The sequence below is a fragment of the Megalobrama amblycephala genome, linkage group LG11, assembly GCF_018812025.1.
Source record: "Megalobrama amblycephala isolate DHTTF-2021 linkage group LG11, ASM1881202v1, whole genome shotgun sequence".
NCBI classification, from domain to species: Eukaryota; Metazoa; Chordata; class Actinopteri; order Cypriniformes; family Xenocyprididae; genus Megalobrama; species Megalobrama amblycephala.
Window position 1 is genome coordinate 11,752,263 of NC_063054.1, and position 12,683 is coordinate 11,764,945.

The window sequence follows — 12,683 nt, forward strand, 5'->3', positions numbered from 1 at the left end:
CCTGAACACAAGTCGCGGTCTGATCAGCCGCGGCTGGGTCGCCTGGGCGAGGGTGTCTGATGTTGAAAGACCCGAAACATCCGAGGACCCCAGGTAACATCACTGATGATGTGTTCAGGTGCATCTGAAGATGTGTTTCAAGAACTACCTGTTCTGGCAAGGCCAGTGACTCCCAGGAATAGACTGGTTGACAACCAGGAAGAGGCTGGTGACTACTGGAGAGACAGTTGGCAGCTTGGGAAGACAGCACTCGGGGTGGGAAGGGTTGGCAGCCCAAACCACATTCTCCGAGAGGAGGAACCCTTTTTGAAGCTACAGATCAACCCATGGAAATATACCCCCAGGGGAACCCGAGAGGGGGGGAGAATGAGAACCCCAATCTGACAGACCCAAGGTTATCGACTAATGGCAATGGAGGAACGACAATGACCGCAGTATGCAGGTGTGGGAAAACCTGCAAAAACAGCCATGGCCTAAAGATCCACCAAGCCAGGATGAAGTGTTTGGAAAACGAACATGTGTCACAGCGCACAGATGCTACGTCTGATGAGACGCAGGAGGAGCCGAGCCAGGAAGCACCCCATAGTGCTCAGAGCCTCCGTGTGCCACTAACCGTCCCCCAAAGTCTTCTGCCCAAGGCAAAGGTGCGAATCAAGTGGCCACAGGCCTGTAAGACAGCAGTCTGGAGGCAGTTCGACGAATACATTGACAAGGTGCTTGAAGCAACAGAGAAGGGAGATGTGGATCGAAGGCTGCAGGCAATGACGACCATCATCTCCAGCCTAGCTCAGGAGAGGTTCGGTGTCGAGGAGAAGCGATCGACTCCAACCACCTACTCCATGAACCACAGGGCAGCGAAAATCCACAAAATCCGGCAGGAGTTGAAGTCCCTTAAGAAGCAGCACAAGGAAGCCAGTGAGGAGCAACGCCCCCCCCTGGAGGAGTTGAGAGCTGTCTTGAGGAAAAGGCTGATGACCTTGCGCAGGGCAGAATGGCACCGAAGGCGCCGAAAGGAGAGATCCAGGAAGAGAGCTTCGTTTATTGCCAACCCCTTTGGCTTTACTAAACAGCTCCTGGGACAGAAGTGTGATGGAAAGTTGCTATGTTCAAAAGAGGAAATTGACCAGCATCTGCGCAGCACTTATAGCGACCCTCACTGGGAGGAAGAGTTGGGTCAGTGTAGCATTCTTGTAAATCCACTCCCCCCCCACCATGGAGTTTGACAGCAGGGAACCACTGTTAAAAGAAGTCCAGGAGGTTGTGCGCAAGGCACGATCTAGCTCTGCCCCTGGACCAAGTGGGATCCCTTACAAGGTCTACAAGAACTGCCCCTTGCTACTCAGGCGACTCTGGAAAATCATTCGAGTCATTTGGAGAAGAGGAAAGGTGGCACAGCAGTGGAGATTTGCTGAGGGAGTCTGGATCCCCAAGGAAAAAGATTCCAAGAAGATCAATCAATTTAGAATAATCTCATTGCTGAACGTGGAAGGAAAGATCTTCTTCAGTATAGTAACAAGGCGTCTGACCAACTTCCTCTTAGCTAACAACTACATAGACACATCTGTGCAAAAGGGAGGAATTGCTGGTGTCCCAGGCTGCTTAGAACACACTGGAGTGGTAACTCAGCTCATCCGGGAAGCTCGGGATCATAAGGGAGACCTTACGGTACTGTGGTTAGACCTAGCCAATGCATATGGCTCTATCCCCCACAAGCTGGTCCAGACCACCTTGACCAAGCACCATGTGCCACATCACATTGCAGATCTGATCTTGGACTATTACAACCATTTCAGGATGCGAGTCTCTGCAGGAGGTGTGACATCAGATTGGCACAAACTGGAGGTGGGAATAACCACAGGCTGCACCATCTCAGTGATTCTATTTGCGGTGGCGATGAATATGATTGTCAAATCGGCTGAGCCTGAGTGTCGAGGGCCCCAAAGTAGAGGAGGGGTCCGCCAACCGCCAATTAGAGCATTTATGGATGACTTGACAGTCACCACAGAGTCAGTGCCAGGAGGAAGGTGGATACTCCAAGGACTGGAAAAGCTCATCCGGTGGGCACGGATGGAGTTCAAACCAACCAAGTCCCGTTCGCTAGTGCTGAAGAAAGGCAAGGTCACGGAGAAGTTCCATTTCAGCATCAAAGGGGCAAAGATTCCATCACTGTCAGAACAGCCAGTGAAAAGCTTGGGCAAGGTTTTTGACAGCAGCCTCAGAGACTCCGCATCAGTCCAGTCAACCTGCCAGGAGCTGGGCAGCTGGTTAAGAGCAATAGACCGTTCTGGCCTCCCCGGCAAGTTTAAAGCATGGATTTACCAACATGGTGTCCTGCCAAGAATACTCTGGCCGCTACTTGTGTATGAGGTTCCCATTTCTACGGTGGAGACCTTGGAAAGAAAGGTCAGCAGCTGTCTCAGGAGATGGTTAGGGTTGCCCAGGAGCCTCAGCAACATTGCCCTCTTTGGAAATACCACAATGCTCCGGTTGCCTCTGAAATCCCTGGAAGAGGAGTTTAAAGTGACTCGGGCACGCGAGGTGGTGATGTATACAGACTCCAACGACCCAAAGGTGGCCCAGGCAGGAGTGCTGGTGAGGACAGGGAGAAAGTGGAGCGCCCAAGCCGCTGTGCTGGATGCACAGGCACGTCTGAGGCACAAAGAGCTTGTGGGAGTGGTGGCCCGAGGCAGAGCAGGCTTGGGGATGTTCCCAACACCTCCTCGACTTAAAGAATTGAAGGGGAAGGAGAAACGCAGTCGAATACAGGAAGAGGTCAGAGCTGCTGTGGAGGAAGGAAGGATGAGTAGAGCAGCTGGAATGGGGCAACAGGGGGCCTGGACAAGGTGGGAGCAGGCCATGGACCGCAAGGTCACCTGGACGGAGCTCTGGCAAAGCGAGCCACACCGCATAACCTTCCTGATTCGGGCAGTGTACGACGTCCTGCCTAGTCCAGCAAACCTCTGTACGTGGGGAAAAGCAGACACACCAACTTGCCAATTGTGCCCAGCTCGGGGAACACTGGAGCACATTCTGAGTTCCTGCCCAACAGCGCTCGGCCAGGGTCGGTACACTTGGCGTCACAACCAGGTGCTGAAATCTATTGCAGACACCATCAGCAAAGAGATCAGCAAAGGCGGCCGAGGGAGCAACACCAATTGCTCAATCGCATTTGTTAGGGCAGGAGAACAGCCACAAGCAGGGAGGAAGGCACCAGCAGGGATCCTGGCATCAGCCAAGGACTGGAAACTCTCTGTGGATTTGGAGAAGCAGCTGAAATTCCCCCAGCACATTGTGAGCACAACTATGAGGCCAGATATCATCCTAGTCTCAGAGAGCACCAGTAGCATAATCATCATGGAACTGACTGTGCCATGGGAGGACCGCTTGGGAGAAGCCCATGAAAGAAAGATGACCAAATATGAACATCTGGTCACAGACTGTCGAGCACAGGGCTGGAAGGCGAGATGCATGCCTATCGAGGTTGGCTGCAGAGGATTTGTGGGGCGCTCCCTTTACAAAGCCTTTACTGCGCTGGGCATTACAGGAACAACAAGGAGCAGGGCCATTAAGAACATCACCGACGCAGCCGAGAAAGCCTCGAGATGGCTCTGGATCCACAGAGGAACACCATGGGGGCAAGCGAGTGCTACCTGAACACAAGTCGCGGTCTGATCAGCCGCGGCTGGGTCGCCTGGGCGAGGGTGTCTGATGTTGAAAGACCCGAAACATCCGAGGACCCCAGGTAACATCACTGATGATGTGTTCAGGTGCATCTGAAGATGTGTTTCAAGAACTAGGAGGAGTATATCAAATTCCAGAGCATGCGTTTTTCAAACAACCCGTAATAACTGACTTCCTGTTGAGGTGGCGTTTAACTTAGAGTACGAAAGTTGTTTGGCCCGATGAGGTCTATATGTGTACCGAGTTTTATACTTGTATGTGCAAGCGTGTTTGATATATAGACCATGTTTTCGGACCCCATTCAAGGGGGCGCTGTCGAGCCCCCCTGCCACGCCCGGGTACCGGCTTCTGTCCGGCCCTGTTGGCCGCAGATTCCAATGTGTGTGCAAATTTTCAAGAGTTTTCGAGCATGGTAAGGGCCCCAAAAATGCCCGAATAGTCGGAAAAAAAATAATAATAATAATAATCTTAAAGAAAACAAAAGGGCCTTCAGCCCCTTACAGGGCTTTGGCCATAATAATAATAATAATCCTAAAGAAAACAATAGGGCCTTCAGCCCCTTACAGGGCTTTGGCCCTAATAATAATAATAATAATAATAATAATAATAATAATCCTAAAGAAAACAAAAGGGCCTTCAGCCCCTTACAGGGCTTTGGCCCTAATAATAATAATAATAATCCTAAAGAAAACATAGGGCCTTCAGCCCCTTGGGCTTTGGCCCTAATAATCCTAAAGAAAACAATAGGGCCTTCAGCCCCTTGGGCTTTGGCCCTAATAATCCTAAAGAAAACAATAGGGCCTTCAGCCCCTTACAGGGCTTTGGCCCTAATAATCCTAAAGAAAACAATAGGGCCTTCAGCCCCTTACAGGGCTTTGGCCCTAATAATCCTAAAGAAAACAAAAGGGCCTTCAGCCCCTTACAGGGCTTTGGCCCTAATAATAATAATAATAATAATCCTAAAGAAAACAATAGGGCCTTCAGCCCCTTGGGCTTTGGCCCTAATAATCCTAAAGAAAACAATAGGGCCTTCAGCCCCTTACAGGGCTTTGGCCCTAATAATCCTAAAGAAAACAATAGGGCCTTCAGCCCCTTACAGGGCTTTGGCCCTAATAATCCTAAAGAAAACAAAAGGGCCTTCAGCCCCTTACAGGGCTTTGGCCCTAATAATAATAATAATAATAATCCTAAAGAAAACAATAGGGCCTTCAGCCCCTTGGGCTTTGGCCCTAATAATCCTAAAGAAAACAATAGGGCCTTCAGCCCCTTGGGCTTTGGCCCTAATAATCCTAAAGAAAACAATAGGGCCTTCAGCCCCCTACAGGGCTTTGGCCCTAATAATAATAATAATAATCCTAAAGAAAACAAAAGGGCCTTCAGCCCCTTACAGGGCTTTGGCCCTAATAATAATAAACGGAGCAATTCCAATAGGGTCCTCACACCATCGGTGCTCGGGCCCTAATAATCCTTAGAAGAACAAGAGGGCCCTGCGCGCTAATTCGCTTGGGCCCTAATAATCCTAAAGAAAACAATAGGGCCTTCAGCCCCTTACAGGGCTTTGGCCCTAATAATCCTAAAGAAAACAATAGGGCCTTCAGCCCCTTACAGGGCTTTGGCCCTAATAATAATCCTAAAGAAAACAATAGGGCCTTCAGCCCCTTACAGGGCTTTGGCCCTAATAATAATAATAATAATCCTAAAGAAAACAATAGGGCCTTCAGCCCCTTGGGCTTTGGCCCTAATAATAATCATAAAGAAAACAAAAGGGCCTTCAGCCCCTTACAGGGCTTTGGCCCTAATAATAATCCTAAAGAAAACAATAGGGCCTTCAGCCCCTTGAGCTTTGGCCCTAATAAATATAGCTGCGAGCAGCGATGACGGGCCAACGCCCGGTGGCACCGCCACCCCGGTGGCTTCAGGTCAACTGTGCACAGCGGGCAATGGGCATTTAAAACGGTTAAGCATAAAAGTACTATGTCAATATCACACCACATTTACTGCAGCAGCTTTTACTTCAAACTTCAGCCATGTTTTTAGTGTTTTTGGTCCAAACAGCATATTATTAACTTTTAACCATTTCAATTACCAGAAGACTGCTATTACACTACAATTGTCCACTATAGATCAAGTTTTAGAATAACAAATATTTTCGTACATATATTTCCCTGTCAGCTTGCCTCCTTTAAGATGACAAATACATGATTTTGTTTTTTACTCCTACTGCTACTACCTTATTAAATTTATACACATATTTCTTTCAAACCATATTAAGGCTGTGCACTATAAGTAAATGTTGTGTTATACCAAACTATTATTTTAACATTGATTATATCATAATATTTACAAATAAATAACTACACACAAAATATTGCATTGTACCCTAAACAATGCAGTTTTATTTTCCAAGTTTCAAAGTTCATTAAAACTCATACAATGAAAACATAGAATCAATCCACTTTAACCAGTGCCTAACACAGCTATTTTGTCATTCGAACTTAAAAAAAAACAAAGACTAACAGTTTTCTTATCTTTTTACTGATCTGAAGTATAGTACCTTCATTTTGAATTCATCCAGGTTCAATTACTAAACATACAATCGAAATTTAATTTAAATCAAACAATGAGTGCAAAATATCATCCTAATCTGACATACTGTTATTTGTGCAAACTCCACCGTGCTCTGAGAAATCTAATTTAGCCTTAATGCGAATGCCTGTGATTGCTGATGTTGTATCCACCTTATTCCAACGCCCCACGACGCTTTGCACGAATTATTGGAGTAATTTCCGTTAAACTGTAAACAGTCAGTGATAGACACTATGATCTTTTTAAACTGGGTACAATAAGATGACATTATTCTACTCACCCTTCAACCAATGAACAATAAATGGACATTTAAAAGTGTGAAAGCATCAACAACGTAATTTCAACAAGCCATGTAAAGGTGTGATTTTTTCCACAGCAATAACGGATGGGTTGAACATATGCTATAGTGATATATATATATATATATATGCATTATGTAATACATTGCCTTAATAAAAAAGGTCATGAACTTCAGCATTGTGTGATACTATTTCAAAGTGATTTCCATTTTAATAAATTGTATTTACCTGTGAAACAAACCTGGAAAGAGACGTGAGGCTTTGAGGAGATTCTTTGTGCATTCCAGTGAATTATTAATGGGATGTCCCGAAACGTTCTTAGTTAAGTATACCTTCTGTAAGTCATACTTTCGTAAGGTTTGTCTGAAACACTCTTAGCTATACCTTATCACTGTTGACAGTCTATACGAATATAATTCTGAAGTTGTAATACACCCAGTGTTAGATTAGGATTATGGCAAAGAATAAAATGCAAAAACTTCACTGCTAAATTCAAATGTGCTTTGGCACTGAACCAGAGACAGATATGTGCTCCGCGCTTGTCATGTAACGTTATCACAACTATTCGGTGTTTTTAACCTCAACGTGCTTTATTTTAGGTTTCAGACATTTAAATACACATTTGAATTAAGTAGGCTATAAAAAAGACATTTATAGTTTGTTAAATTCCATGCAACAATAACCCTTTCAATTATGATTTGACGAAGTGTTTTATTCATATCGTGTAAGAAACAATAAAGTTTAGTCTACTCTTCTCCCAGTTCACCGGCCACATACTTTTATGTATTTCGGGGAAGATTTCGTAAATCCGACAGCTCTAACTGCCATGTAGCCTAAACTCATTGCGCAACGAAACACATTCACTTCCACATATTTCATAGTTCGGGGAACACGCTTAGAAACGGTACATCTTCAGTTAAGGTCTACCTTTAGTCTTCGTAGCGCGAGTTTAAGGCCACAGTTATTTAGAACATAATTGTATGTATTAATTCCTTGGAGACACGTCATGCAGCTGGCAGATATGTATGTAGCTCGTTAATATCGTTTTTCCTTTGTTATTCAAAATATTCACAGACTTGTTAACTACACATGCATTTTATGATATATTCTGATTGTAAAATATGTGGAAGTGAATTTTTGTCGCGCGATGAGCTTGCACCGCAATTCGGAGCTGTCGGATTTACTTAATTTTCCCCGAAATACATTAAAGTATGTGGCTGGTGAACTGGGAGAAGAATAGAGTAAACTTTAATGTTACATACACAATGTGTATCTGATATTAATAAAACACTTCGTCAAATTATATAATTGAAAGGGTTATTATTGCAGCTTCTATAGACATCAGTGTATTGAATTTGAATTTAACAAACTATAAATGTATTTTTATATAGCCTAGTAGGCCTACCTCATTCATATGTGTATTTAAATGACTGAAACCTAAAATAAACCTGATGTGGGGTTGAAAACACTAAATATATAGTTGTGATATATGACTGAGCGCGTCTGTCTCTGGATCAGCGCTAAAGCACATTTGAAGTGAATCTTTGCATTTTATTCTTTGCCATAATCCTAATCGAACACTATGGTGCATTACAACTTCAGAATTATATTCGTATAGACTGTCAGCAGTGATAAAGTATAGTTAAGAGTGGTCCAGACCAACCTTACGAAAGTATGACTTACAGAAAGTATAAGAACGTTTCGGGAAACACATATTAACATTAAGGTACAGCTTAAGGTATAACTTAAGAATGACGTAGAGTTAAGAATATTTGCCCTGATTGTACACAGACTATTTAAAATGAGCAGTGGAACTTTTTCTGTATTTGGTTGACTGTATTTTATTTTGACAATAAACAGGCTGCGATGTCAAGTTATAGCTACTAAAACTGATATGGCGCCGGCGCGTTCACTTGAATTTTCTTATAAAAAACTTAAAATACTCAGACATTTATGGTCATAAGAGTAACACCATTCGAATCTGTGTAGGTATAAGTATTATTGTAACTATTATTTGTACTCACACAATAAAACATTGCTTGAAAAATAAAGACAAGCAATGCCTTTCCGTGAACTTCTCAAAAATGAATCGAAACTCATCATATACTAGATGGTCTACTTGTCGCAGTTTTTTTCTTTCATTTTCTTAATATGTTAATTATTTAGATTTAATATATTTCATGTATGCCTAGCTATAGGCTATTTATTCCTTTTATAAGATTTCATCTTGTTTTTTCTCCGTTCACAGAAGCGCTGCATGATGCAATGAATCCTCATGTTTTTGTTGTTTCTCCTATATAGCCTAGGCTAAAACTAAAGCCCTGGGATTTTTTTTTCCTCATTCTAATTTCGTTTAATTCTAATTTAACATAATCTTGTCGGATAATGAAAGGATCGCGTCGGTTGAAGGTCGTTGTGGAAAGGAAATTATATTGAAAATATAATTTTCAACTAATATTTAGGCTATATTTTCTTATATTTCAGGCTTATTTCGATTAGCATAAATGTATTGAATAGTTTTTTAGTTAACTATAGGCTAATAACCTTGCCTAGGCAAAACATCCACAGAACTGCAGTATACCTATACAGAATTTTTCCAGCTGTTTAAGCCACGAATATTTCCAAATATTCACGAATTATTTAATGCCGTCTAAGACACAATCTCTGACCGGGAGTCTCAGACTCATCAAGGCCAATAAACCTACAGATGCAAACATAATTTACATTATGCTACTTTTAAGAATAATGACACAAATGTTGGAAAAGTAATGTAGACCTTTTTTGAGGTAGGCTATATTGTCTCCACTTTCATTCATCAGTTTTATTTTGATAAATAGGTCTGTGACAATATAGCATTATTGTTGTATCCGTAGCGCCAGGCCTGTTTACCGGTATTTTAGCTGCATTATTTTTGAATAGGCCTATAATAAAATGCGACTGAAACACCAATGATAATATTTTTCTCTCAAAAACTTAATTCTGACTTGGTGCATGTGGCATAATCAGGTGCGAGTTATTTTCTAGAATGTAAGTAATGCTAAATAATAAAATTGTGTTTTATTAGGCTATTAGAAACTGCATAGGCTACACGCCTATAAAACAATAATATTGTGTTCATTACTCTATGGGCACTGCCATCGATACAGGCATCGAAAGGTATTTTACACTATATTTGCTTCTGCTTTTCGAGTGCGGAAGAGTGATAAAGGCATGATAAATTCTCTATTATTGATCAGATAAAGGTATAGCCTATACATTCACGTCATATATGCCAACAAAATGTCGTTTTAACGACATAAGACATCTTTTCTCGTAATAACGAGATGTTATGTTGTTAAGACATCTTTTCTCGTAATAACGAGATGTTAACAACATAACATCTCGTTATTACGAGAAAAGATGTCTTAACGACATAATTGAGGGGAAAAAAATATTGTGTATGAGCCAATACGCCACCGTAATATATAGCCAAGATGATAATACATGTGGTGTAGTATTTCCTTACAAACTTACAAAGTTTTGGCCTTGATCGAAGGTATATCCACTGTCATCCCCCCACGGCTATTTTAAATAATAGTTTTACGTTTTCATATGCATAGCCTATTTCATATTAATTATACTGTATTATAACTCAACCATTATAATCATCTGCCAAACTTATCCTCGATAATTCCATGTTGTTTTGGTTGAGTTTAATGATAATGCTGTCCTAAACCTATAGCGGACAAAAACATAACAGACTCAAAGCCCTAAAGAGTGAGCACACGCTTTCGACATGCACTTTTGAGAACACTAAGGAAAGAGCGCGTTCTCTTCGCCTGATGGACACTTCAAACACACGTTTGCACTGCCTGTTTGGTTTACCTGTTTAAAGTTCATAACGAGCGATTTGTCTGACTCAAAACGCACGTATTCAACGCCCATTATTGGACAAAAATTCTGCAGGAACCCTTTCAGTCTGGTTTTCGCCCCCTCCACAGTAAAGACGCTCTTCTCAAAGTAGTGAATGATCTCCTCCTCGCCTCTGATTCTGGTGTCCTCAATTCTGGTCCTTTTGGACCTGCTTCCGCTTTTGATACCGTCTGTCACTCTGTACTTTTGTCCCGTTGTCTGCAATCGGCATTTCAGAAACGGCAAAGCGCACGTCAATCTCAACAGACGCAACAGTTCATTAGCATTGACAAATTCAACTCTCATTCTGTCACCTTCTCCCGTGGAGTGCCTCAAGGATCTGTCCTTGGTCCACTTTTATTCTTAATCTACACACTTCCCCTAGGTCAGATCATCCGGCGCCATGGCTTTAATTTTCACAGTTATGCTGACGACACACAAATTTATTTCACTGTACAACCTAACTCTGTTTTTCCTCCCCCTTCCTTAACATCTTGCTTACACGATCTCAAAATATGGATGGCTCAAAACTACTTAATGTTGAATATGGAAAAAACGCGTTAGCTCCTAAATCCCTTGATCTCACCCAACACGATTTTTCGCGTGTCCTGGTTCAACCCTCTCCCATATTCGATCGGTGTGTTGTTCGATTCTAGGCAAGCTTTGAACCCCACATCAATCAGCACGCGTTAAGAACGCGCGTTTTTAACGCAAATCACACGTCGAGGACGCGCGTTTTGTTACCAAAAAATCAGACGCGTCAGTGTGCAATCAGACGTCCGACCAGGCGTTTGTGAGTACTTTGGCTTGCCATAAATTCGCCTCGCGCGAATGACGCGAATTGAGCGTTACGCGCGAATGGTGCTTTTTGTGCATTTACGGGTTTGACGCGAATAAACGCACGTCGCGTCTGACGCCCGAGTTGAGGGCGCGCTTTTGAAAATTTGAACTTTGGCGTAAATTCGCGCCGCGTTAGTTCGCGCGACCAATCGTTTCGCGCGAGGAGTCTGCTTGCTGCTGTGGCGGCTGCTGTGGCGGCAGGCCCGCCCGGAGTCACTCATTCAAAATGGAGGAACGACTGATATTATCAGTGAGCAGTCACCCAGAGATTTATGACACAAGTTCATACTTCTATAGAGACAGGAATAAAAAGGACCTCGCTTGGAAGAGTGTCGGTGAGGAGATTGGGCAATCTGGTAAGTTGTAAATACACATTTCACTTTTGAGTCACGTACACGTTTATCGACCCGCGAATACAAAGCGGTAGCTCTCTCGATGAACGCACGATCAACATCAGCCATCTTGCAAACAGACAACCGCCTAGCACTTGCCCCTCCCACAAGAAGCGGATTTCGCCTCAGACGCGCGTCAATTTTGCTTCAAACGCTTGTTTTTTACGCGCGTCTATTTCGCTCTAGACGCGCGAATGCATTCAAAATGTTCAAGCGGCAAACTAGACGCGGTAGACGCGAATTTGACGCTCTATTCGCGTTTGGTGTGAACGCAGCATTAAAGTCCAGTCAATTCACTAAGCTACAGAAAGTGAAAGTAAAAACGGACCGAGCTTTCAGCATCTGACGCTGCATTAACGGCACATATTCTCTCAGAGGAGAGGAGAGACGAATCTCTTTCAACATATGCTGATGACGGTATTGGGTAACTCTCTTAATTTATTTTCTAAATATTTCTCTTGTGGCCGATATACGTAGTAAAAAAATAGAATTGAATTATTTCGTGTTAAACAAGTTGTTTTTGTAATTTCCTTGACTGCACTTATTTTAATTGATGACTGATTATTACAGTGTTTAGACATATTATAGACTGTTAATAATTTTAATTATAGGCCTATAATTAATTGTATAACCTACCTAAAAGTTTTGCGTTGATGCACTAAGAAATTATTACAGGATAAATGAATTGTAGTACGCCTATAAATTTAATAGTAAAAGTAGGCCTACTATAATAATAATAATAATAATAATAATAATTTAATACATTAATTGGAAATGCCAAATCATCTTAATATCACTGATAGCTGATGCTTTTTTTGAGATATCTTTGGCTATCATCCATATACAGTACATGGTGTCATCGTTTTCACAACCCAAGTATTTTCACACATAGCTATATTGTGAGCTCATATATCGTATCGTATCGGGTCTCTCCTCATCCACCACCAGTGTGCAGCATCCACTTGGAGTGTAGGCCTATGCCCGGATTAAAGCA

At 42.6% G+C, this 12,683-nt stretch overlaps 1 protein-coding gene across 1 annotated transcript; it reads left to right on the forward strand.

Moving 5' to 3' along the window:
* Positions 1-425: 425 nt before the first annotated feature.
* LOC125278732 lies at positions 426-3,654 on the forward strand. The gene is given in 2 exon segments (XM_048208077.1): positions 426-1,199; positions 1,201-3,654. Coding segments are annotated over 2 exon segments (3,228 nt in total).
* Positions 3,655-12,683: the final 9,029 nt, after the last annotated feature.